This window comes from Hemibagrus wyckioides, linkage group LG29, assembly GCF_019097595.1.
Source record: "Hemibagrus wyckioides isolate EC202008001 linkage group LG29, SWU_Hwy_1.0, whole genome shotgun sequence".
NCBI lineage: Eukaryota > Metazoa > Chordata > Actinopteri > Siluriformes > Bagridae > Hemibagrus > Hemibagrus wyckioides.
Window position 1 is genome coordinate 3,293,267 of NC_080738.1, and position 21,390 is coordinate 3,314,656.

Sequence of the window (21,390 nt, forward strand, 5' to 3'; positions counted from 1 at the left end):
TCTATGAACAGTGAATCAAAACGAATCACTGTATGCCAAGTGATTCATTCTACTAATCATTCTATGATTAATGAATCAGAACGAATCACCGAATGCCATGTAAATAAAAAACGATTCTCTGTATGCCAAGTGAATCAAAATGAATCACTGTATACTAAGTGATTAATTCTATTAAACATTCTATGATCAATGAGTCAACACTAATCACTGAATGCCAAGTGAATCAAAACGAATCACTGTACACCACGTGATTCAATCTATGAATCATTCTATGATTTATGAATCAAAACGAATCATTGTACACCAAGTGATTCATTCTATGAATCATTCTATGATTTATAAATCAAAAGAATCACTGAATGCCAAGTGAATCAAAACGAATCATTGTATACCAAGTGATTCATTCTATGACTCATTCTATGATTTATGAATCAAAACGAATAACTGTATGCCAAGTGATTCATTCTATGAATCATTCTATGATCTATGAATCAAAAAGAATCACTGAATGCCAAGTGAATCAAAACGAATCACTGAATGCCAAGTGAATCATAAACGAATCACGTTCACGGCCACTGCGAACTGACTGCGTGTGCATTTTAGAGATAGAACACAAGGTTAAGTTCGGAATTTGAGAACGTGACTCCGGGTACCTACACGTGTTTTTTCTTTTTATGTCTTTCAGTGGAATATGAGGAAGTGGCGAATGGGGAAAAGAAACTCGAAACCGGCTGTAAGCTTTCACACTACAGCAATATAAGCGCGAAGACGCGGAGTGAGCCGCAGGAGGATGCAGGACTCATGCAAGTCACATCACCTTCCCCTTTAACACCGGGGCATCCTGTCTGACCTGCTGCCTCGAGACGGAACGCTTGGGCTCCGTTCTGGGAACTGCACGCGCGGCGAATTTGATAGCGTACGTCATTAAAGTGCGACGTTGTTTAATACTGTGTGTTGGCGTAATAAGAAACATTGCATTCGACAGAGCAGACGTGGAGCTCTGTGTGCTGAATGGTAATGCATCCTGACCTTTTATATACATTATACTGTCTCTCACCTGCAAACAGTCAGAGGATATTTCTGAGACACCCAGAAAAGGAAATACAAACTTTTTTTTTTTTTTTAACTGGCATGAAGTCTTGTTTAATCATCTGAAATGTAATATCTTCTGATAGTTCAAATCTTATTTACAGTCATACCTACTGAATGTATTGGATTTATTTGTTGTGTTTCATTTATAAATCAGGGTGATTTCATTGGTGATTGCTGATGTTTTTGGCTGTCAGACCGCATAAGGCTGCCAAGAGAGAGTGCACATGGCGATTCGGAACACCACCGTCCTGTTGCTGTTTCTGTGCATGTGGGTCCTCGTGCCGAGTCGAGCGTTCAAGGGCGAGTGCAGAGTTGAGCTGAAAAAGGCAGACTGCAGCCACTTGAACCTGAAGACCATCCCTCTGGACCTGCCTGAGGACATCAGCACCCTGGATGTATCCCATAACCGTCTGGTCGAGCTCAAGCCCTCGTCTCTGACTCGATACCAAAGTCTGGAGCAGCTTGATGCCAGTTACAACAGCCTGAAGGTGGTACCGGCGGGTCTGTGCCAGGCCACACCCAAGCTGTGGAGGCTCACCTTACGTCACAATGAAGTGCACCTGCTGCAAGTCCGAGACCTGAGGAACTGCACACGCCTCACACACCTGGACCTGTCTGATAACAGGCTGAGACTGAATGGAGAACCATTCTCAGGGACAGAGGTAAGTCCTGTTTTCATCCCAGTCTTAATCTCATTGGAGGAGGCATGGTCTATGTATTGTCTTAGTGAAGGAGGTGTGGCCTTTGTATCGGTCTTAGTGAAGGAGGTGTAGCTTCTGTTTCTGTCTTACTGATGGAGGTGTGGTGTCTGTATCTGTCTTACAGATGAAGGTGTGGTCTCTGTATCTGTCTTAGTGAAGGAGGCATGGCCTCTTTATCTGTCTTACTGATGGAGGTGTGGTCTCTGTATCTGTCTTACAGATGAAGGTGTGGTCTCTGTATCTGTCTTACAGATGAAGGTGTGGTCTCTGTATCTGTCTTAGTGAAGGAGGCATGACCTTTGTATCTGTCTTACTGATGGAGGTGTGGCCTTTGTGTCTGTCTTACAGATGGAGGTGTGGCCTCTGTATCTGTCTTACAGATGGAGGTGTGGCTCCTTATTTGTCTTAGTGAAGGAGGTTTGGCCTTTGTATCTATTTTAGTGAAGGAGGTGTGGCCTCTGTATTTGTCTTAGTGAGGGAGGTGTAGCCTTTATATCTGTCTTACTGATGGAGGTGTGGCCTCTTTATTTGTCTTAGTGAAGAAGGTGTGGCCTCTGCATCTATTTTATTGAAGGAGGTATAGCCTCTGTATCTATTTTATTGAAGGAGGTGTGGCCTCTGTATCTGTCTTAGTGAAGGAGGCATGGCCTCTGTATCTGTCTTACTGATGATGGAGGTGTGGTCTCTGTATCTGTCTTACACATGGAGGTGTGGCCTCTGTATCTGTCTTACAGATGAAGGTGTGGTCTCTGTATCTGTCTTAGTGAAGGAGGCATGGCCTCTGTGTCTGTCTTACTGATGGAGGTGTGGCCTCTGTGTCTGTCTTACAGATGGAGGTGTGGCCTCTGTATCTGTCTTACAGATGGAGGTGTGGCTCCTTATTTGTCTTAGTGAAGGAGGTTTGGCCTTTGTATCTATTTTAGTGAAGGAGGTGTGGCCTCTGTATTTGTCTTAGTGAGGGAGGTGTAGCCTTTATATCTGTCTTACTGATGGAGGTGTGGCCTCCTTATTTGACTTAGTGAAGAAGGTGTGGCCTCTGCATCTATTTTATTGAAGGAGGTATAGCCTCTGTATCTATTTTATTGAAGGAGGTGTGGCCTCTGTATCTGTCTTACTGATGGAGGTGTGGTCTCTGTATTTGTTTTAGTGAAGGAGGTGTGGTCTCTGTATCTATTTTAGTGAAGTAGGCTTGGTCAATTTATCTGTTTTAGTGAAGGAGGTGTGGTCTATTTATCTGTCTTAGTTAAGGAGGTGTGGTCTCTGTATCTATTTTATTGAAGGAGGTGTGGCCTCTGTATCTGTCTTAGGGAAGGAGGTGTGGTCTCTTTCTGGCATAACCAAGTCAGAATGCTTTCCTAAAACAAGCAAAAAAAATCTTCTCAAAACCAATACAGAACATTTTTTAGAGCAGATCACAAGAGATTAGATATCAAAAGGAAAATGACGTTCTCATATTTATCTGGTGTGGACAATGCCTGAGGCAAGAAACGCTGAATTAGAGATGTAGACTTGGGTGGGCTGGGGATCAGGTGACAGATAGTTTCTATTTCACTGGAAGTTTCTGTAGTTTCTGAAGTTGGACTTGTGCTGACGCTGCAGGTGTGTGACTCACAGGGTGGCGCCATGTTGTAATGGAATCAAGGCCGGTTAGGGCACATTCACAACCCTGCTGAATGGAGCCACATAGAGCATGTCCTGCTGGAGTCTCTGAGCCAGCAGGGGTGGAGCTTAATGTCAGTTTGATCAGTCAGTCACTTTAGCTGGATTATTGCTCATGTGGGTGAATTTCCAAACATAAGATTAGCTGGCTAATGTTAGTGTAGATCTACGCTTGGGTTAGCTGATAAGTTAGAATGTACAAAACGTTTATAATGCACAAATAAAACCTGTACTGTTTATGCTAAAACAAAAAAAGCAAATTTAAGGCGTGGTCTTAGTCCTGGTCACTGTATCCAAATGACATCATATTACATTTCTGAAAATGTTAAATGATGCACAATGTGCTGTGTATGATATTAGCATTAGCATGATCTTATTTCCCACTTCCTCTGTATTTATGCAGAATCTGGCCTGGCTGGACGTGTCCCGAAACAAACTGACCACAGCTTGCCTGGGCTCGCATCCCCAGCTTCCCAGCTTGGAGACCCTGATCCTCGCAGGCAACGACATCACAGAGCTGAAGAAGAACGACTTTTATTTTCTCAACCAGTCCTCGTCGTTCCGGACGCTGTCTCTTTCTTCTCTGCCCCTGAAGAAGGTGAGGAGGAATGTTGCAGCTGCGACGTCGCTCACTTTCACTGACCCTGTGTTAGTGGGACGGAATGAGGAACAGAGTAGTAGCATATGCTATGTTTGAAAGACGAGATGAGGAAGTAGGGAAAGAAGACGGACTTTCAGCTGTGCAGAATGAAGATTCATGAGCTCAGAATGAGTGGAGGTGTAATACAGGAATAACACAAACTTATTAACACTAGGTGCGAATTGACGAATCCGATCGCAGCGTTTACATGAACGCGGTATAAAGTAATCAGATTGTTATGCGCGTTTACATGACACATGATTAGAATCGGATTAGATCTTTCGACATGCGCACAGTCCACGAAAACAGGATTCCCACCTTAGCCCTTGCTTAGCGCCCGCCATTTTACCTACGACAACATGCGTACGTCATACATCATTCTTGCGTCACAGACCACAAGAGTCTGCTCTAAAATTAGATTAGATATCAGATATTAGATATTATTTATATAGAGCACTAAATAGCCCATAGTACAGCAGAACACTAATCTGCTAAGAGAGAGAGCAGTTCAATCATGAGTGACGAACACACGCCGACACACACTGATATAAAACAGAAATCCCATGGACTTTGATCAAGACTGCAGAGTTTACTGACAAAATCAAACAATGTGCTACACACCAGTTTCACAGCCGTCCAAGTCACCTTTTCTTTAGTTAAGATGAATCAAATTAGTGCAATAAAACAGATCGTTATGTAATCTGATGTTTGTTTGGCATGTCTAAGGGTGATCTTAACCAGCATAAGGACATTGTGTCCTGATTAATCAGATTTGTTTTATCTTTAGTGCCACCTTTTATGTAAATATAATTAGGGCAAAGGATATTGTTATAAATATTCTTACAATAAATATTTGTGGGTATGGTGGTGTATTTTTAAAGCATTAATTAATTACTTAATTAATTCATTAATTCAACAAACTATTCAAACTTAGTAATTAATTTAATTCTGTATTAATTCATTTGTCATAAATATTAAAAAAAAATGTAACTACAGTTTTGATTCTGTAAAAAAAATTTGTATTTTTTTTTTTAATATACACTGTATTGCCAAAAGTTTTGGGACACCTGCTTTTACACGCACATGAATGTATTATGGAGTTGGCCCGCCCTTTGCAGCTATAACAGCTTCAACTCTTCTGGGAAGGCTTTCCACGAGGTTTAGGAGTGTGTTTATGGGAATTTTTGACCATTCCTCTAGAAGAAGCGCATTTGTGAGGTCAGGCACTGATGTTGGACGGGAAGGTCTGGCTCACAGTCTCCACTCTAATTCATCCCAAAGGTGTTCTATGGGGTTGAGGTCAGGACTGTATGAAGTTCCTCCACACCAAACTCACTCATCCATGTCTTCATGGACCTTGCTTTGGTCACTCGTGCGCAGTCATGTTGGAACAGGAAGGGGTCATCCCCAAACTGTTCCCGCAAAGCATGAAAATGTCTTGGTATGAAGCTGAAGCATTAAGAGTTCCTTTCACTGGAACTAAGGGGCCGAGCCCAACACCTGAAAAACAACACCTGAATTCAGTGATTTGTAGGGGTGTCCCAAAACTTTTTGCAATATAGTATAATATATTTGTCGAGAATTTCTCTGATATTTTTGTCACATCTTCCACCCCTAACTAACATCACATCAAGGAATAAGGCTTTAATTGGACTGATCACTGGAAACATTTCATGTTAAAATAAAATAGCAGTAATTTTGAGCATGACTGATAGAACTGCCCTATGCATTTACTATATTTCAAGCATTAAAATACAATTTTTGTGTCATGACCAGATTTCAAAGCTTCTATTGTCAATAGCACTAGTTGAAAATCTGTAGTTATCCATGGAAGGTCCATATTCATGGTGTTTATTAACATAAGCAGTCGTTAACTCAAACCACTGAAGAGAAGTGTACCTCTGTACCTGAAGCTTTATCTAAAGAGTCTATACACCAGCTACTACTAAAGATTGTGGTATCTACAATATAGTAGTCTGAAAAAACAACAGTATATATTGATAACACTGGTGTACTAACTGTGGCCTTAATCACCAGGTGGACCGTGGCTGCTTCATGCCCATTGCTCATTTACAAGACCTGGTGCTAGATGGTTGTAAGCTCAACCCAACCTTCATGTCCAGACTCTGTATGGAGCTGTCTGACACCTCATTGAGAAACCTGTCTGTCCAAAATACACAGCAAGTCACGCTGACAAGAAGCACCTTCCAAGGCTTAGGCAAGACTAATCTCACTATTCTGGATCTCTCCAACAACCAAATGGCCAGAATCACAGATGGAGCCTTTCAGTGGTTTCCCACGCTGGAGTACCTTTCTTTAGAGTACAACAACTTAAAACATTTAACTAACGGTACCTTCGTGGGGCTGAAAAGTCTGAGGAATCTCAACCTACATTTTGCGCTAGTTAAAAAAAAAACCTCTCCCTTGCCTGTCATAGACGACTTCTCTTTCCAGCCACTGGTCCAGCTGGAATATCTGCACATGGAGAGGACTGTGTTTGGGGAGATCACTGAGAAGATCTTTTATGGACTGCCGTGCTTGAGGGAGCTGAATCTGGGTTGGAGCAGCACAGGGATAAAGCTAGTCAGCAACACCACCTTTGCATCCTTGCAAGGATCTCCACTCCTTCAGACTCTCAATCTTACAGGTATGGGCATCAAGAGCCTTGGTCCAGGAGCTTTTTCAAGCTTGACAAACCTCAAGACTCTCGTGCTCAGTCATAACTTCATCAACCAGAATCTAACGGGGAAAGAGTTCCAGGGTCTCAACAGTATCAAGGAAATTCATTTGTCCTTCAACCAGCAGACAATCACTTTAACACCTACATCTTTCATCCATGTACCAACATTGAGGACTCTGATGCTTGGGCGTGCCCTAACCCCCAATTTGGACATGCGACCAAGTCCGTTCCAACCGCTTGTCAACCTGATAGTGCTGGATCTCAGTAACAATAACATTGCAAACATCAACAACGGCTTGCTCGATGGACTAAACCGTCTTAGCGTGCTGAAACTGCAGCACAATAATTTGGCCAGGGTGTGGAAAAATGCTAATCCTGGGGGTCCGGTGCTGTTTCTCCACGATGCTCAGAACCTTACTGTTCTTGAGTTGGACTACAATGGTCTTGATGAGATTCCAGCAACAGCCTTCCAAGGCCTCTCACAACTAAAATATCTCAGTATTAGTGGAAATCTCTTGAATTTTCTTCACGACTCTGTTTTCAGTGACTTGCGGTCTTTGCGCTTCTTGCGGCTGCAGAAAAACCTCTTGACCTCAGTGCGGCGGGAGACGTTCAGCGTGCCACTGTCCAACCTGACTGAGCTGTTCATGGACCATAATCCCTTTGATTGCACCTGTGAGAGCATGCTATGGTTCCACACATGGCTCAATGGCACCAACACCAGCGTACCTGACCTTGACAAAACCTACGTTTGCAACACCCCATCCATGTACTTCAACCATTCAGTGATGGACTTCAACCCAGAATCCTGTAGGGACATGGTACCCTTTCAGGCTCTGTATGTAATCACAAGTACCTTAGTACTAGGTCTGATGTTTATAGCCTTCCTGGTGCACTACCAGGGCTGGAGGATTCAATTCTACTGGAATATTATAGTCAATCGCACCCTAGACATAAATGACTCCCGCTACAGAAGGGTGACAGAGTGCAGATATGAATATAAAGCCTACATCGTCCATGCTCAGAAGGATAAGCTTTGGGTGGAACGAAGCTTGCTTCCTCTGGAAGACAAGAATTTGAGGTTCTTTCTGGAGGACCGGGACGCAATGCCAGGCTGTTCCACGCTAGAGACCATTGTGGACAACATGAGAATGTCCCGGAAAATCGTCTTTGTTGTCACAGAGGCACTTTTGAACGATCCCTGGTGTAGACAGTAAGTCTAAGATGACATGCTAAAATAAAAATGAACTGAAAGACAAATTTGATAAAATGTGACTCCAAGCCAGTTTCTACTTTTTGTGTCTGGTTCCTCTAAATGTTCTTTAAAAAACTAGACAATACCTGCACTCCTCTTAGCAGGTTATTCCAGAATAATTCATCTAAAGCATACTTTAGCTCCGTTATTGTTTTCATGATCATATAATAGCCATACAGATGGCACAAATGATATAGTCAGTGTAAATTTTAAGTGTTTATTTCCTGCCTCGTTACCACTTGAAACAAGTCACATGTGTAATTTCAGTTCTGTCTTTCTGTCTTTGTCACTAATCTCCTGTAGGTTTAAAGCACACCAAGCCCTTCACCAGGTAATGGAAGATAATCGAGACTCGCTGGTTCTTATTTTCCTGGAGGATGTTGCAGATTATCGCCTGACTCAGTCACTCATGTTGCGTAAAGGCATGCTAAAACGTCGCTGCATGGTCCAGTGGCCTCTGCAAAAAGAGCGCATCCCGGCCTTCCGCCAGAAGCTACAGCTAGCATTAGCCTCAAGCAACCGCGTCAGCTAAAACCTGCTCAGAGCATTTAACATTTTATCTATAGCAGACACCAATAGCAAGAGTTCTAGCTTCGAGAAACACTTTCAGGTTAATGCTGTTTACCTTTTCAGTGCCTATTTTGTACGTCTGTAAATACAAGTTTGCTTTTAAGCTAGCAGGCTAGAGTAAGCTAACATTCTACAGGCTACACAACGTTAAATACCCGTAGCCTTTAGCACTTAGAAACTGTTACCCAGGCTTTCTTTTATCTCTCCTTTATAATAAATTTTTCACCTAAAGCAGGGATTCATTTTTCATTCATTCAACGCATCAGAGCGCGTGAATATGAACTTGAATATGAGAAATATTTTGCACTATATAGAGATGACATTTTTGTAACATGATGTATTTTTGTATATTTTTATTCTTTTATTTTTTCAAACCATGACATTAACGTGAACATTTATTGTCTTTTAAACTATATTGATTTTCTACAAGTGTTTGGGTCACTTCTGATGATTTATGGTTCGGCTCTGCCCCCTAGTGGCTGTGTCTGGAGCTACATATTTAAAAGAATGTAAATTCTTCAATATTTCCACACTGATTTTTGATTTGAAAGTGTAATTCTAAAGACTTAATAATAATAATAATAATAATAATAATAATAATAATAATAATAATCATTATTATTATTATTATTACATGTACAGACAAAACATAAAAGAGGACCCTGGATTAAATATTAATATTAAATAACTCACGGTTTGACTTGCTGTAATGTCATTTTTTGCTTTTTTCTGTTTAAATGAAAGATCAGCTATTTTAGCTAATATTAAATATTAGCTATATTAGATTAGCTTATCCACTTGGTCCACCGCTTTATGATGTCAAATTACAAAATGTGATTTTTGTTTTGTTTTGTTTTTAGTGCTGTTTTGCCACTGTATAATCACAACCCAGCAGCTAAGGTGTTACAATGATCCCAAAGTAAAAATTAAACCGATTAAACTCAAAGTAAAAATTAAAAACTACTGTAGCCATCATCTTTATGTTGCATAGCAACCAAAACACACAGATAAACACAGAACTCAGTTTTATATTAGCAGACTGGTGAAGCTACTACAGATACCAAAGCCACGCCCCTTCTCCCATCTGATTGGTCAGTGATATGAAGGTCCTACTGGAACGCCTAAGAGTTCACGAACCCTATTATATAAACACATTAACAGTACATTTAAGGCAAGCGCACCTGTGCAGCTCGCGCACTTTGTTCACATGGCGCGTGCTCTGGGTCTGGTGGCCGCGGGCGCTTGCGTCCTCGCGCTCGTGGTGGCCTGGGTCTCTTACCGGCTGCTCCGGAACGTCATACGAATGTGGACCGACCTGAAGCCCGTCCCGAGCATCGGTGTGGCCTACCCTCTCCTCGGGCACGCGCTGCAGCTTAAGACCAGCGCCGTAGGTGAGACATCCCCGGATCCCGGGTGCGCGTGACGCTAAGTATCATTATAATAAGTAGAATAAAGTCATGTATTAGAATTAAAACAGCAGAAAAATTTATCTGCTTTCATCAAAACATTTAGCCTGTAATTTGACTGAGGGTTAAAATATTGTATATAAATATTATAAACAAACAAACAAGTAAGTAGTAACTAAATAATTAATTTTGTAAATATGTAAGTAACTTTAGAAGTAAGTCGGCAAGTAAAACTATTTATTTAAATGAACAAACAAGTAATAACTAAATAATTAATTTTGTAAATGTTTAGAAATAAATCGGCAAGTAAAATTATTTTATATTTATTTATTTATTTATTTATTTATTTATTTATTTATTTATTTATTTATTTAAATAAACAAGGAAGTAATAACTAAATAATTAATTTGGTAAATATTTAAAGTAAGATCTATTTATTTAAGTTAAACTATTTATTTATTTATTTATTTATTTATTTAAAATAAACAAGTAAGTAATAACTAAATAATTAATTTTGTAAATATTTAAAAGTAAATCGGCAAGTGAAACTATTTATGTATTTTTTATTTAAATAAACAAACAAGCAAGTAGTAACTAAATAATTAATTGTATAAACATGTAAGTATTTAGAAGTAAACCAGCAAAAAAATAAAATCAAATAAACAAATAATGTAAATAAGTCTATAAATAAGTAACTGTATAATTAAATATGTAAATAGATAAATAAGTTAAACAGAAATAATAAATAAAGGAGTATATGTAATTAATAAATGAAGTAAATAAATATGTCAAGAAGTCAGTACATAAGATGTGAGTAAAAAAAAGTAACTATATAAATACATACATACAAAAGACTCAGTAAATAAATAAACAAACAAACAAACAAACAAACGAGTAGTAACTAAATAATTAATTTTAGAAATATGTAAAAACAAGTAAAAAAGTAAATAAATAAATAAGTAAATAAAAAAATAAATAAAAATACATATTAGTAACTATATAATTAAATATGTAAATATATAAATAAGTAAAAAAGAATTATAGATAAATGAGTATGCAATTAATAAGTAAGTAAATAAATAGTACATAAGAAGTGAGGAAGTAAACAAGTCACTATGTAAATATGTAAATACAAAAGGGTCTGTAAATAAATAAATAAATAAATATGCAAATTCATCAGTAAATAAATAAATAATCGGAAGTTTGTGATTTAATGCAGTAGAGTAAATGGACCCACAGATCCGTTACAGGGAACCACGTGGTCAGCTCTCGGAATTCTGAGCTGCTCTTCACCGTGTTCTTGTCTTGTCTTGTTTTGTGTTTTTATCACGTTTCAGCGTCACGTTAAACCACGTTGTGTTTCAGAGTTTTTTTGTCAGGTGATCGGCTACACAGACGAGTTTCGGAACGCTCCACTGCTGAAGGTCTGGCTTGGACCCCTGCCCTTCCTCTTCCTCTACCATGCCGAGACTGTGGAGGTACACACACACACACACACACACATACACACACACACACACACACACACATACACACACACACACACACATACACACACACACACACATACACACACACCATCAGCCTTGTTCCCAATCCAGCTCTGGTCAGTGGAAGACTGCAGTCCTGCATGCGGACGATGCTGTAAACGTCGCTTTTAGGGAAGTGGACTTTGAAATGTTTTTAATTCAGAAAAGAGTTTTTTCCTTTCGCTCTCATCTCTCTCACTCATCGTATCTCTCTCTCTCTCTCTCTCTCTCTCTCTCTCTCATGTCTCTCACGTCTCTCTCTCTCTCATCGTATCTGTCTCTCTCTCTCTCTCTCTCTCTCTCTCTCTCTCTCATGTCTCTCACGTCTCTCTCTCTCATCGTATCTGTCTCTCTCTCTCTCTCTCTCTCGTGTCTTACGTCTCTTGCACCTCTCACACCTGTCACCCCCCCCCCTCTCTCTCTCTGCGCATGCGCGGATGTGAATGAGCGAGTTGAGCGTCGTGAGTGCGTTTGCGAGCGATTTCAAAACTTTATTGTCTTTTTTGGCAATTCATTTAATTTTTTGTTGTTGTTTGGTTTGCGTGTTTTGTGAGGAGCTGTGTTTGTGTGTTTGGGCGCGTGTGTGTTTCTCGGTAAGGAGTGAGCCGGCATTTCGGCACGCTTTGCGCCGGGAACATGGAGAAGGTGGGTGATAGCGTGTACGAGTCTCTCACACGGCAGCATGGTGTGAGGATTGCGGTTAAGCCCATAGCTGCTGCCTCCTCCATGCTGGATCCTGTTGTGACCGTTCCCCCTGCGGTTGAGACCGGGCTCAGCGGAGGCAACCCTGGTGCTACTGTGGCGAAACCCACAGGGGACAAAGCAGGAGCATTTAAAAGCGTAACAGAGATGGACGCTCCTTCCAAGCTCTTCTTCAGTCTTGAGGAAAAAAAATGGACAGAAAAGGTTCATACATGCTTTGCGTACAGGTTCAGGGGAGCTTGTAACTGATCCCACTGAAATTCGCAAGCAGACAGTCAGCTTTTACTCAAAGCTGTACAGGAGTGAGCTCGCAGCTGTGCAGGAGGTGGAAGAAGATTTTGTCAGGAATCTTCCTAAAATAACCGATGAATCAACTAGGGAACTGGACAGGGAGCTGACCCTCGATGAGTGGGTGGTTGCAATCAACAGCATGAAAAATGGGCGGTCACCTGGAATCGATGGGCTTTCGGTGGAGTTTTTTAAGGCTTTCTGGTCAGTGATAGGGCAGGACTTGCTGGAAGTGTTGAAGGCGAGCATGAGCGAAGGCAGACTGCCGCTGAGTAGCCGTAGAGCAGTCCTGACCCTACTCCCAAAGAAGGGAGATCAGACTGACCTTAGGAACTGGCGCCCTGTCTCCTTACTCTGCACAGACTGCAAGGTGCTCTCAAAAGCATTAGCAACAAGGCTAGGAAAGGTGATGGAGCAAGTCATCCACTTTGACCAGACGTACTGTGTGCCTGGCAGGTCTATCCATGACAATGTACACTTAATTCGTAACATTTTGAACGTCTCTAGGCTATTGGGGCTGAAGACTGGTCTTATTTTCATAGACCAGGAGAACGCTTTCGACCGGGTTGAACACCAGTATTTGTGGAGGGCGTTAGAGAATTTTGGGTTCAACTTCGGGTTCAAGGCCATGATCCAGGTGCTGTATAGCGACATTGAGAGCGTACTGAAAGTTAACCTGGAAAGTTAAACTGAAAGGTTTATCTGTGCCTTTTAAAGTGTATAGGGGTATTAGGCAGGGCTGCTCTCTGTCTGGCATGTTATACGCCCTGGCCATAGAACCTTTACTATGTCAGATAAGAAGCAAGATTTCTGGTCTGTCTATACCAAGGTGTAATACCCCATACTGTGTTTCTACCTATGCCGATGATGTTGTTGTGATGGTGACTGAACAAAGAGATATTGATATTTTAACAGACATCATAATTAAGTTTAATGTGATATCTTCTGCAAACGTAAACTGGAACAAAAGTGAAGCCATTTTAGTCGGGGATTGGAAAGGTGGGGAACCATGTCTCCCAGATAATTTGACCTGGAGAACAGGTGGTTTTAAATATTTGGGAGTGTACCTGGGAGACAGTAGCTATGTTAAGAAAAACTGGGAAGGCATAAGTGAAAAGCTAAAAGGATGTCTGAATAAATGGAAATGGCTCATTCCATAATGTCATATAAGGGCAGAACTTTGGTTATAAATAATCTAGTTGCTTCAGTGTTATGGCACAGACTGGCCTGTATTGACCCCCCTCCCAAACTACTAGCAGACCTGCAGGCCATGATGGTGGACTTCTTCTGGGACAAGCTGCACTGGTTACCACAAAGCATCCTATACCTACCCAAGGAAGAGAGCGGACAAGGACTTATCCACTTATCCAGCAGGACTGTGGCCTTTCGTCTTTGTCATGTACAGAAGCTCCTCACTGGTCCAGGGAACCTCTCATGGAGAGCAGCTGCGAACGGAATACTACGCACAGTGGGAGGATGGGGTCTGGACAGGTCACTGTTTTTAATGGACACAAAGCAACTAAGCTTAACTGGATTACCAGCTTTTTATCAAGGTATTTTTAAAGTTTTTAACCAGTTCAGATTGCAGAAGGAGGACTGTTCGTCACTGTGCTGGCTTCTCGATGAACCTCTCATCCATGGCGCTCGGCTGGATGTCACCAGCAGGATCTCTCCAGCCTTAACCAGAGCATTGATCTCCACAAGGACTGTGACACTACGACAGTTGGTGCAACTGTCAGGACCGGACTTTGCTCACTCGGACGATGTAGCAACAAAGCTAGGGGTAAAGTCTGTACGTGTGGTTGCACAGCTTTTACAGAGGTGGAGGTCAGCACTTACATCTGAAGAGCGCATGCAGGTCAGGGACTACTGCACTGGGGTGGTCAGCTCTGAGGAAGGTGAGCCCAATCCAGTTCTTTCTCTTGTACCTAATCTGTCAGAGGTCTCAGGTCCCCTCCTCGGAGATGGGGAAAGAACAGGTATAGGCCTCAACACAGCCTCTATAAACTGTGTGTAAAAGTTTACAACAAGAGATGGCTAGACGGGAGGGTAGACACGCCCTGGCGCAGTGTCCTTGGGCTGAATGATGATGTAAAGCCAGAGTGGCGAACGTTGTACAAACCACCGTTAACTAAAAGAACAGGTGACCTGCAGTGGAGAATACTGCATGGCATTGTCTCTGTAAACGCTTTTATCTGTATTTTAAACCCAGAGGTCACACATGAGTGTCCTTTTTGTTTACAGAGGGAGACAGTGTTTCATGCTTTTATGAACTGTTTTAGACTTCGTCCACTTTTTAGTGTTTTAGCGAGTGTCTTTGAGTGTTTTAACACGGTTTTTACCCCACAGGTTTTTATCCTTGGTTTTAAATACACCAGAAAAGAAAGGTTCAAGTGTCAGCTGGTCAATTTTATCCTGGGCCAGGCGAAACTGGCCATCTGCACCAGCAGAAAGAACAAAGTGACACAGAACACACAACATGATGTTACTGTAATCTTTCAGAGACTGGTCAGAACAAGGGTCTTTGTTGATTTCAACTTATGAAAAGTATGAATGACCTTGAACAGTTCCAGCTGATGTGGTGTTATGGGGGAGCCGTGTGCACTGTTTTAAATGATGAACTGCTGTTTGCACGTGAGTTTGGATAAACTTTTTTTTTTTAACTTCCTGTGTATTTTAATAGTTTTTTAACTAGGTTTTTGATGTGCCATTTATTTATTTATTTATTTATTTGTTTGTTTGTTTGTTTGTTTGTTTGTTTTTGTTTGTTTATCTATCTATCTTTTTATTTATTCAATTTCCCTTGTGTAATGTGCTGCTAAAGTGAATGAATAATTAGATTTAATAAATGACCATCAAAAGTCAAAGTCTCTCTCTCTCTCTCTCTCTCATGTCTCTCACACCTCTCTCTCTCTCTCTCTTTTTCTCTCACTCACTCACTATCTCCCTCACCGTAACTCTCTTTCACGTCTCTCACATCTCTCTCTCTCACTCACTATCACTCTCTTTCCCTCTCTCTCTCTCTCACTCACTATCTCTCTCTCATTGTATCTCTCTCTCTTTTTTATATATCTCTCACATCTCTCTTTCTCTCTCTCTCTCTCTCTCTCTCTCTCTCTGCCACGCACTCTCACTTTCACACACTTGCCAGAGGTTTTCTGACCTTCTGTAAGACTCAAAGTCCAGAGTTAGGATTGTTAGCATTGTTTGCACACACACACACACACGTGCTTCATGCTTCATGTTTGTTGACGTGTAGATGTTATATACAGTGTATTATCAGTTTAATACTGTAATTCTTTGACGTAGTTCATAAACAGAACTCAACACTATTGGAGTTTAGGAGGTGAAAGGTGTTTCATGTTAATCCATTTCTTTATCTGCACTCCTCTTTCTGGGTTAATCTGTAACTTCTTCCATTGCAGCCGGTTCTGAATAACTCTCTGCACATGGATAAGGCTTATTCTTATAAGTTTTTGCACCCCTGGCTCGGAACTGGGCTACTGACCAGGTACAACTATTAACATGAACATCCTCCAGACTCTGTGTTTCCATCTTACTCTAATCATTCTCCTGGATATGTCAGATTTCACTGTGAAATATCTCTCTCTCTCTCTCTCTCTCTCTCTCTCTCACACACACACACACACACATCTGTCCCCTCCCCCTCTCTCTCATGTCTCTCACTTTCCTTCTCTCTCCTTTCTCTATCGCTCACGTCTCTCTCTCGCTTTCTCTCTCTCTCTCTCTCTCTCTCTCTCTCTCTCAGTACAGGGAATAAATGGCGGAGCAGGAGAAAGCTCCTCACTCCCACCTTCCATTTCTCCATCCTGAATGATTTCCTGGAGGTGATGAACGAGCAGGCCGAGGTCCTCGTGGACAGACTGGATGATCACGCAGGGAAAAAACCGTTCAACTGCTTCAGCCACATCACGCTGTGTGCTCTCGACATCATCTGTGGTGTGTGTGTGTGTTTGTTAGCAATTCCATATTGCTAGATACAGATTGTTATTGTGCTATATTATAAATTACAGATTGTATTTTCTATGCATTTTAATTGTTATTTATTTATTTAAAAATGATTTTATTTTAGAACCTGGTGGGTTTCTCCAGAACCAAAGTTAGACACTACTTCCTATAATAACTTAATGGTTCTTTATTATTATCTTTATATTTTATAGAAGCATTTTTCTAGAAAAGTTCAGATTAATTAATTTATTTATTTATTTATTTATGGGGAAAAGATTCTATAAGCCAATCACAGAACCCCAGGGTGCTATATAGCACCCCAGGGAGCCTCTTTTTTTCCAAGAGTGCAGTATGTACTGTGTGAGGAATGAAATGAAGGGTGAAGAGGTGAAGAAGGTACAGGAGTTTAGGTACTTGGGGTCAACAGTCCAGAGTAATGGACAGTGTGGGAAAGAGGTAAAGAAGCGAGTGCAGGCAGGTTGGAATGGGTGGAGAAAGGTGTCAGGAGTTCTGTGTGATAGAAAAATTTCAGCAAGAATCAAGGGGAAGGTGTACAGGACAGTGGTGTGACCGGCCATGCTGTATGGTTTAGAGGCAGTGTCACTGAGGAAGAGACAGGAGTCAGAGCTGGCGGTAGCAGAGCTGAAGATGTTGAGGTTCTCTTTGGGAGTGACACAGTTGGACAGGATTAGGAACGAGTACATCAGAGGAACGGCTCATGTTGGACGTTTGGGGGACGATGTTTGGGAGGCCAGATTAAGATGGTTTGGACATGTCCAGAGGAGGGAGAGTGAGTATATTGAAATGAAATCACTCTTTCTGGAAGTGTGGAGTATAAAAGCTCATGTCCATCAAGAGATTCCTCAATAATCAGTTTCCTGGATGCAGGTTTTTCCACTATGTTCAACTCCTCACTGAATATGAGTCAGAATCAACCTCCAGACTCTAAACTAGCTCAATTTCCTGTGTTTTGTTAGCTGCCTTAATGGTAGCAAAAAATAGTATTTTATTAATAATAATAATAAGAAGAAGAAGATGAATGATACAGAAATGTGATATTTTTGATATCTGATGTTTTGTAATCCAAAAGTGTTATTTTTGTAATAAATGTCTTACAGAAACCGCTATGGGGAAAAAGATCTACGCCCAGAGCAACCAAGACTCCGAGTACGTGCACAGCGTCTACCGGTAAGTTTATAGATTTTCATTAAAGAAACTAATTAGCAAGTTTTCCTGCCTTTAACACACCTGACTTTAACACACCTGTCTGCTAAAGAAACTCAAAAATACACATTATATCAGATTCAGATAACAAGAACAGACCATTCCCGACGATAATCTGTGGGTCAGTGGGTGGAGCTAAAATTCATCACAAACTAGAGCTTACCACATAATGCTAACTGTTGAATACGAAATCTGATTGGTCCAGGATGAGTGACCTCATCAGTAAACGCCAGCGGAAGCCCTGGTACTGGCCGGACTTTGCGTTCCATTACTTCGGTGATGGTAAAGAGCACAACCACTGTCTGAAGATCCTGCACACCTTCACTGAGAGTGTACGTTTTTTCCGTCATGTCATAAATAGCGTCCAATCAGCTTTGAGGGTCTTTTTGCTTGATTGTACCGGTCCTTTTGTTTGACTGACAAACAGGTGATTCGTGAGAGAGAGGTGTATGGATATCACGACATGGAGTCCGACAGCGAATCCAAGCTGGGAAAGAAGAAGAGGCGGGCCTTCCTGGATATGCTTCTGAAGACGACGGATGAAGACGGGAACAAGCTGACGCACCAAGACATCCGAGAGGAAGTGGACACCTTCATGTTCGAGGTATCTTTGTATTACACGATTAAAAGTGTTCAGCTTGAGCAAGGTGATCAAATCACTACTCCAGTGCTAATCCAACATGCTAGCAAACAACAAAATGACAGACATTTTAGCTGCAGATAAATCTGATAGATGCCTCTGATTAACCCTGCGGCATGTGCAGTCCAGTGTTTTCTCCTCTTCCTCACTCATGACAAGTTTCTCTACTCTGGTAGCTAGCTTAATGTGTCAACCAAGCCTAGCATGAAATCCACAAACCACAAGCAACAGCAGCCATTGCTTCAAACCAAGAAGTCTAGAGGATGCTGTTGCTAGGCAACCGGCAACCGATAATAGCTAGATTATTATAACAGACAATCTGATGGCAGTGTGTTTGTAAAAACCATGCAGTTATATCCGGAATGTCCACATTTCTCTCAGATGTGTTGTTAAATTACAAAAAAAGTCTGTACTTAAACTTTATATACATCCGTTAGCTTTGACTGCTAACCAAATTTTCTCTTGAACTGTCAAATTATTTGTTACACAAATACATACAAGAGTGTCGGAGGAAACTGTTTATAAATATATAGATATTTAAAATAACCACAGCAATAACAATATTCTATGTAAAATAATTGCAGCACATTTGGACTGAATGTAAAGACTTTATTTGATTTGAAAGAAGCACGATGCAGTGGTTTAGAAATTGTTTTTGTCGCCACCTTGTGACAGGGACATGACACTACAGCGGCTGGGATGAACTGGGCCATTCACCTGCTGGGGGCTCATCCTGAAATACAGAGGAAGGTTCAGCAGGAGCTGTATGAAGTGTTCGGTGAGCTCACACACACACACACACACACACACACACACACACACACACACACAGATTCTAATGCATGCCCAAATAATATGCTTGTGAGTTACATATTTACTGGGTATTATATGTATTCATATATGTGTGTGTGTGTGTGTGTGTGTGTCAGGTGACTCTGACAGACCCATCAACAATGAGGACTTGAAGAAGCTCCGTTACCTGGAGTGTGTGATTAAAGAGGCGCTGCGCATCTTCCCCTCCGTGCCATTCTTTGCTCGCACCATCTGCGAAGACACACATATCAGTAATTCTCTCACACACACACACACACACACACACACAGAGTATATTTAAGCTTTTAGAGGCACACAATCATTTATTGATTTATACATCAAAGTGATACATTCATTCATTTATTAAAGTGATTCATTGAGTCATTTATTGAAGTAATTCATTGATTCATTCACCGAAGTGAATTGTTGAGTTATTCATTGAAGTGATTCATTGAGTCATACATTAGTCATTCATTGAGTCATTCATTAAAGTGATTCATTGAGTCATTCATTGAAGTTATTCATTGAGTCACTTGTTGAAGTGATTCATTGAGTCATTCATTTAAGTGATTCTTTGAGTCATTCATTTAAGTGATTCTTTAAATCATTCATTAAAGTGATTTATTGAGTCATTCATTAAAGTGATTTGTTGAGTCATTCACTGATACAACTTTATTTATTCATTCATTGTTTTGTCATCAATGAACAGATTTAATGAAACCACACAGGCAGTCTTTTTCTCACTGATCCTCCTATCCATCTACCCAATCATCCATCCATGGATGAATTCACTCTCATTAATTATCTGACCTTGTTTGTGTTATTTGTGTGTGTGTGTGTGTAGATGGCTACAAGGTGCCTAAGGGTGTGAATGTAATCATACTCACATACGCACTGCACCGTGACCCACGATTCTTCCCCGAGCCTGAGGAGTTTCGTCCTGAGCGCTTCCTGCCTGAGAACACGGCAGGGCGAAACCCATACTGCTACATCCCCTTCTCTGCAGGCCTGCGCAACTGCATTGGTCTCTGTCTCACACACTGACACACACACACACACCAGTCATGGCTCAAATATTGCTGCATTTCTGTTCCTGCTTCCCATAGTGATTTAATGGACAATGTTGGTTTGTGTGTGTGTGTGTGTGTGTAGGTCAGCGCTTTGCTCTGATGGAGGAGAAGGTGATTCTGGCCTCCATCTTGCGCTCTTTCAACATCGTGTCGTGTCAGAAGAGAGACGATCTGAAGCCACATGGAGACCTCGTCCTCAGACCCGAGCAGGGCATCTGGATCACGCTGGAGAAGAGACACCGCTAACACACACACATACACACACAAACACATACACACACACCCAGAGATGAGCTTAAAATGGCAGTAAAGCTAATATAAGCGTGTTCTAAACTCTCTTCTACATGCACATGATCAGTCGATGTGTTTTGCACTCACCGCTGTTCAACTGCAGCTCGAGATGCTCGAGAATGTCTAGGCCACGGCTTTCGATTTTCAGTGAGCACTTCGACTGGGGGGCGGAGTCATCCCAGAAATAGACCACACCCACCAGGACATGTGTTTCACAAGAGCGACAGTATATCCATGATCAGGTTTTAATGAACCTTTAAAAAAACGTGTTATATAAGAAATAAGATGATTTCAGGCGATTAGCACACGGATTTAATTAACAAAGTGTATTTTAATGGACTTTAATGCCTTTGGGTTATAAGGTTTAAAGGTTTGAAAGCAACTGTTATCAATAAAAGAGATGGGAAATGCAAACCTGAGAACTTTTCTTCTTTCTGCGATGTTTACCCTTTAGCTGTTGAAGAGTTCTAGGAAGATCCATATTAAACGTTTAATTACGATCAACTGTGTGTGTGTGTTTTATCTCAGGAAACGTACTTAATTGTGTCATTAATCAATGAATTTGATTGTGAAGATTTCAGATTTCTGGAAAGAGTTGTACTGTACAGTTGTAGTGTGTGTCATCCGCCACAAGGAGGAAGTCCTGACATGCGCTTACACACACACACCACAGATGATGTCAAGAGCACATTGTGATGTCACACACAGTTTATGATGAGGACGATGATCACCAGTTGTGTTGGTCATCAGTTCAGCTCAAAAGCTAAAGTTCGTCCCTTTGATTGTGGATCGAAACCGACCGTAATGATCACATGCTGCACTTTTTTAAACCTTGCTAACTCTTTTATTAGTATTTAAAAG

The 21,390-nt window shown here is 41.2% G+C and overlaps 2 protein-coding genes across 2 annotated transcripts; both read left to right on the plus strand.

Annotated features, from left to right (window-relative positions):
* The first annotated feature begins 532 nt into the window (after window positions 1-532).
* Window positions 533-9,553, plus strand: tlr3 (toll-like receptor 3). Its single transcript, XM_058384653.1, has 5 exons — window positions 533-1,014; window positions 1,247-1,754; window positions 3,856-4,050; window positions 6,130-7,985; window positions 8,331-9,553. The coding sequence occupies exons 2-5, from the start codon at window positions 1,317-1,319 to the stop codon at window positions 8,557-8,559; spliced, it is 2,718 nt and encodes a 905-aa protein (XP_058240636.1). The 5' UTR covers window positions 533-1,014; window positions 1,247-1,316; the 3' UTR covers window positions 8,560-9,553.
* Window positions 9,554-9,752: 199 nt separating this feature from the next.
* On the plus strand, window positions 9,753-21,033 carry LOC131349195 (cytochrome P450 4V2). The gene is made up of 11 exons (XM_058384654.1): window positions 9,753-9,988; window positions 11,369-11,481; window positions 15,948-16,033; window positions 16,292-16,482; window positions 17,610-17,679; window positions 17,921-18,047; window positions 18,143-18,319; window positions 19,031-19,133; window positions 19,285-19,419; window positions 20,013-20,192; window positions 20,321-21,033. The coding sequence occupies exons 1-11, from the start codon at window positions 9,805-9,807 to the stop codon at window positions 20,482-20,484; spliced, it is 1,530 nt and encodes a 509-aa protein (XP_058240637.1). The 5' UTR covers window positions 9,753-9,804; the 3' UTR covers window positions 20,485-21,033.
* Window positions 21,034-21,390: the final 357 nt, after the last annotated feature.

What these genes read in the sequence shown, in the direction of transcription:
- tlr3 (XM_058384653.1), top strand. Translation starts at nt 1,317, where the DNA reads ATGGCGATTCGGAACACCACCGTCCTGTTGCTGTTTCTGTGCATGTGG. An exon ending in AACCATTCTCAGGGACAGAG is followed by an intron (nt 1,755 to 3,855) that starts GTAAGTCCTGTT and finishes GTATTTATGCAG; the next exon opens with AATCTGGCCTGGCTGGACGT. An exon ending in CTTCTCTGCCCCTGAAGAAG is followed by an intron (nt 4,051 to 6,129) that starts GTGAGGAGGAAT and finishes CTTAATCACCAG; the next exon opens with GTGGACCGTGGCTGCTTCAT.
- LOC131349195 (XM_058384654.1), top strand. Translation starts at nt 9,805, where the DNA reads ATGGCGCGTGCTCTGGGTCTGGTGGCCGCGGGCGCTTGCGTCCTCGCG. An exon ending in TGGACACCTTCATGTTCGAG is followed by an intron (nt 18,320 to 19,030) that starts GTATCTTTGTAT and finishes ACCTTGTGACAG; the next exon opens with GGACATGACACTACAGCGGC. An exon ending in AGGCCTGCGCAACTGCATTG is followed by an intron (nt 20,193 to 20,320) that starts GTCTCTGTCTCA and finishes GTGTGTGTGTAG; the next exon opens with GTCAGCGCTTTGCTCTGATG.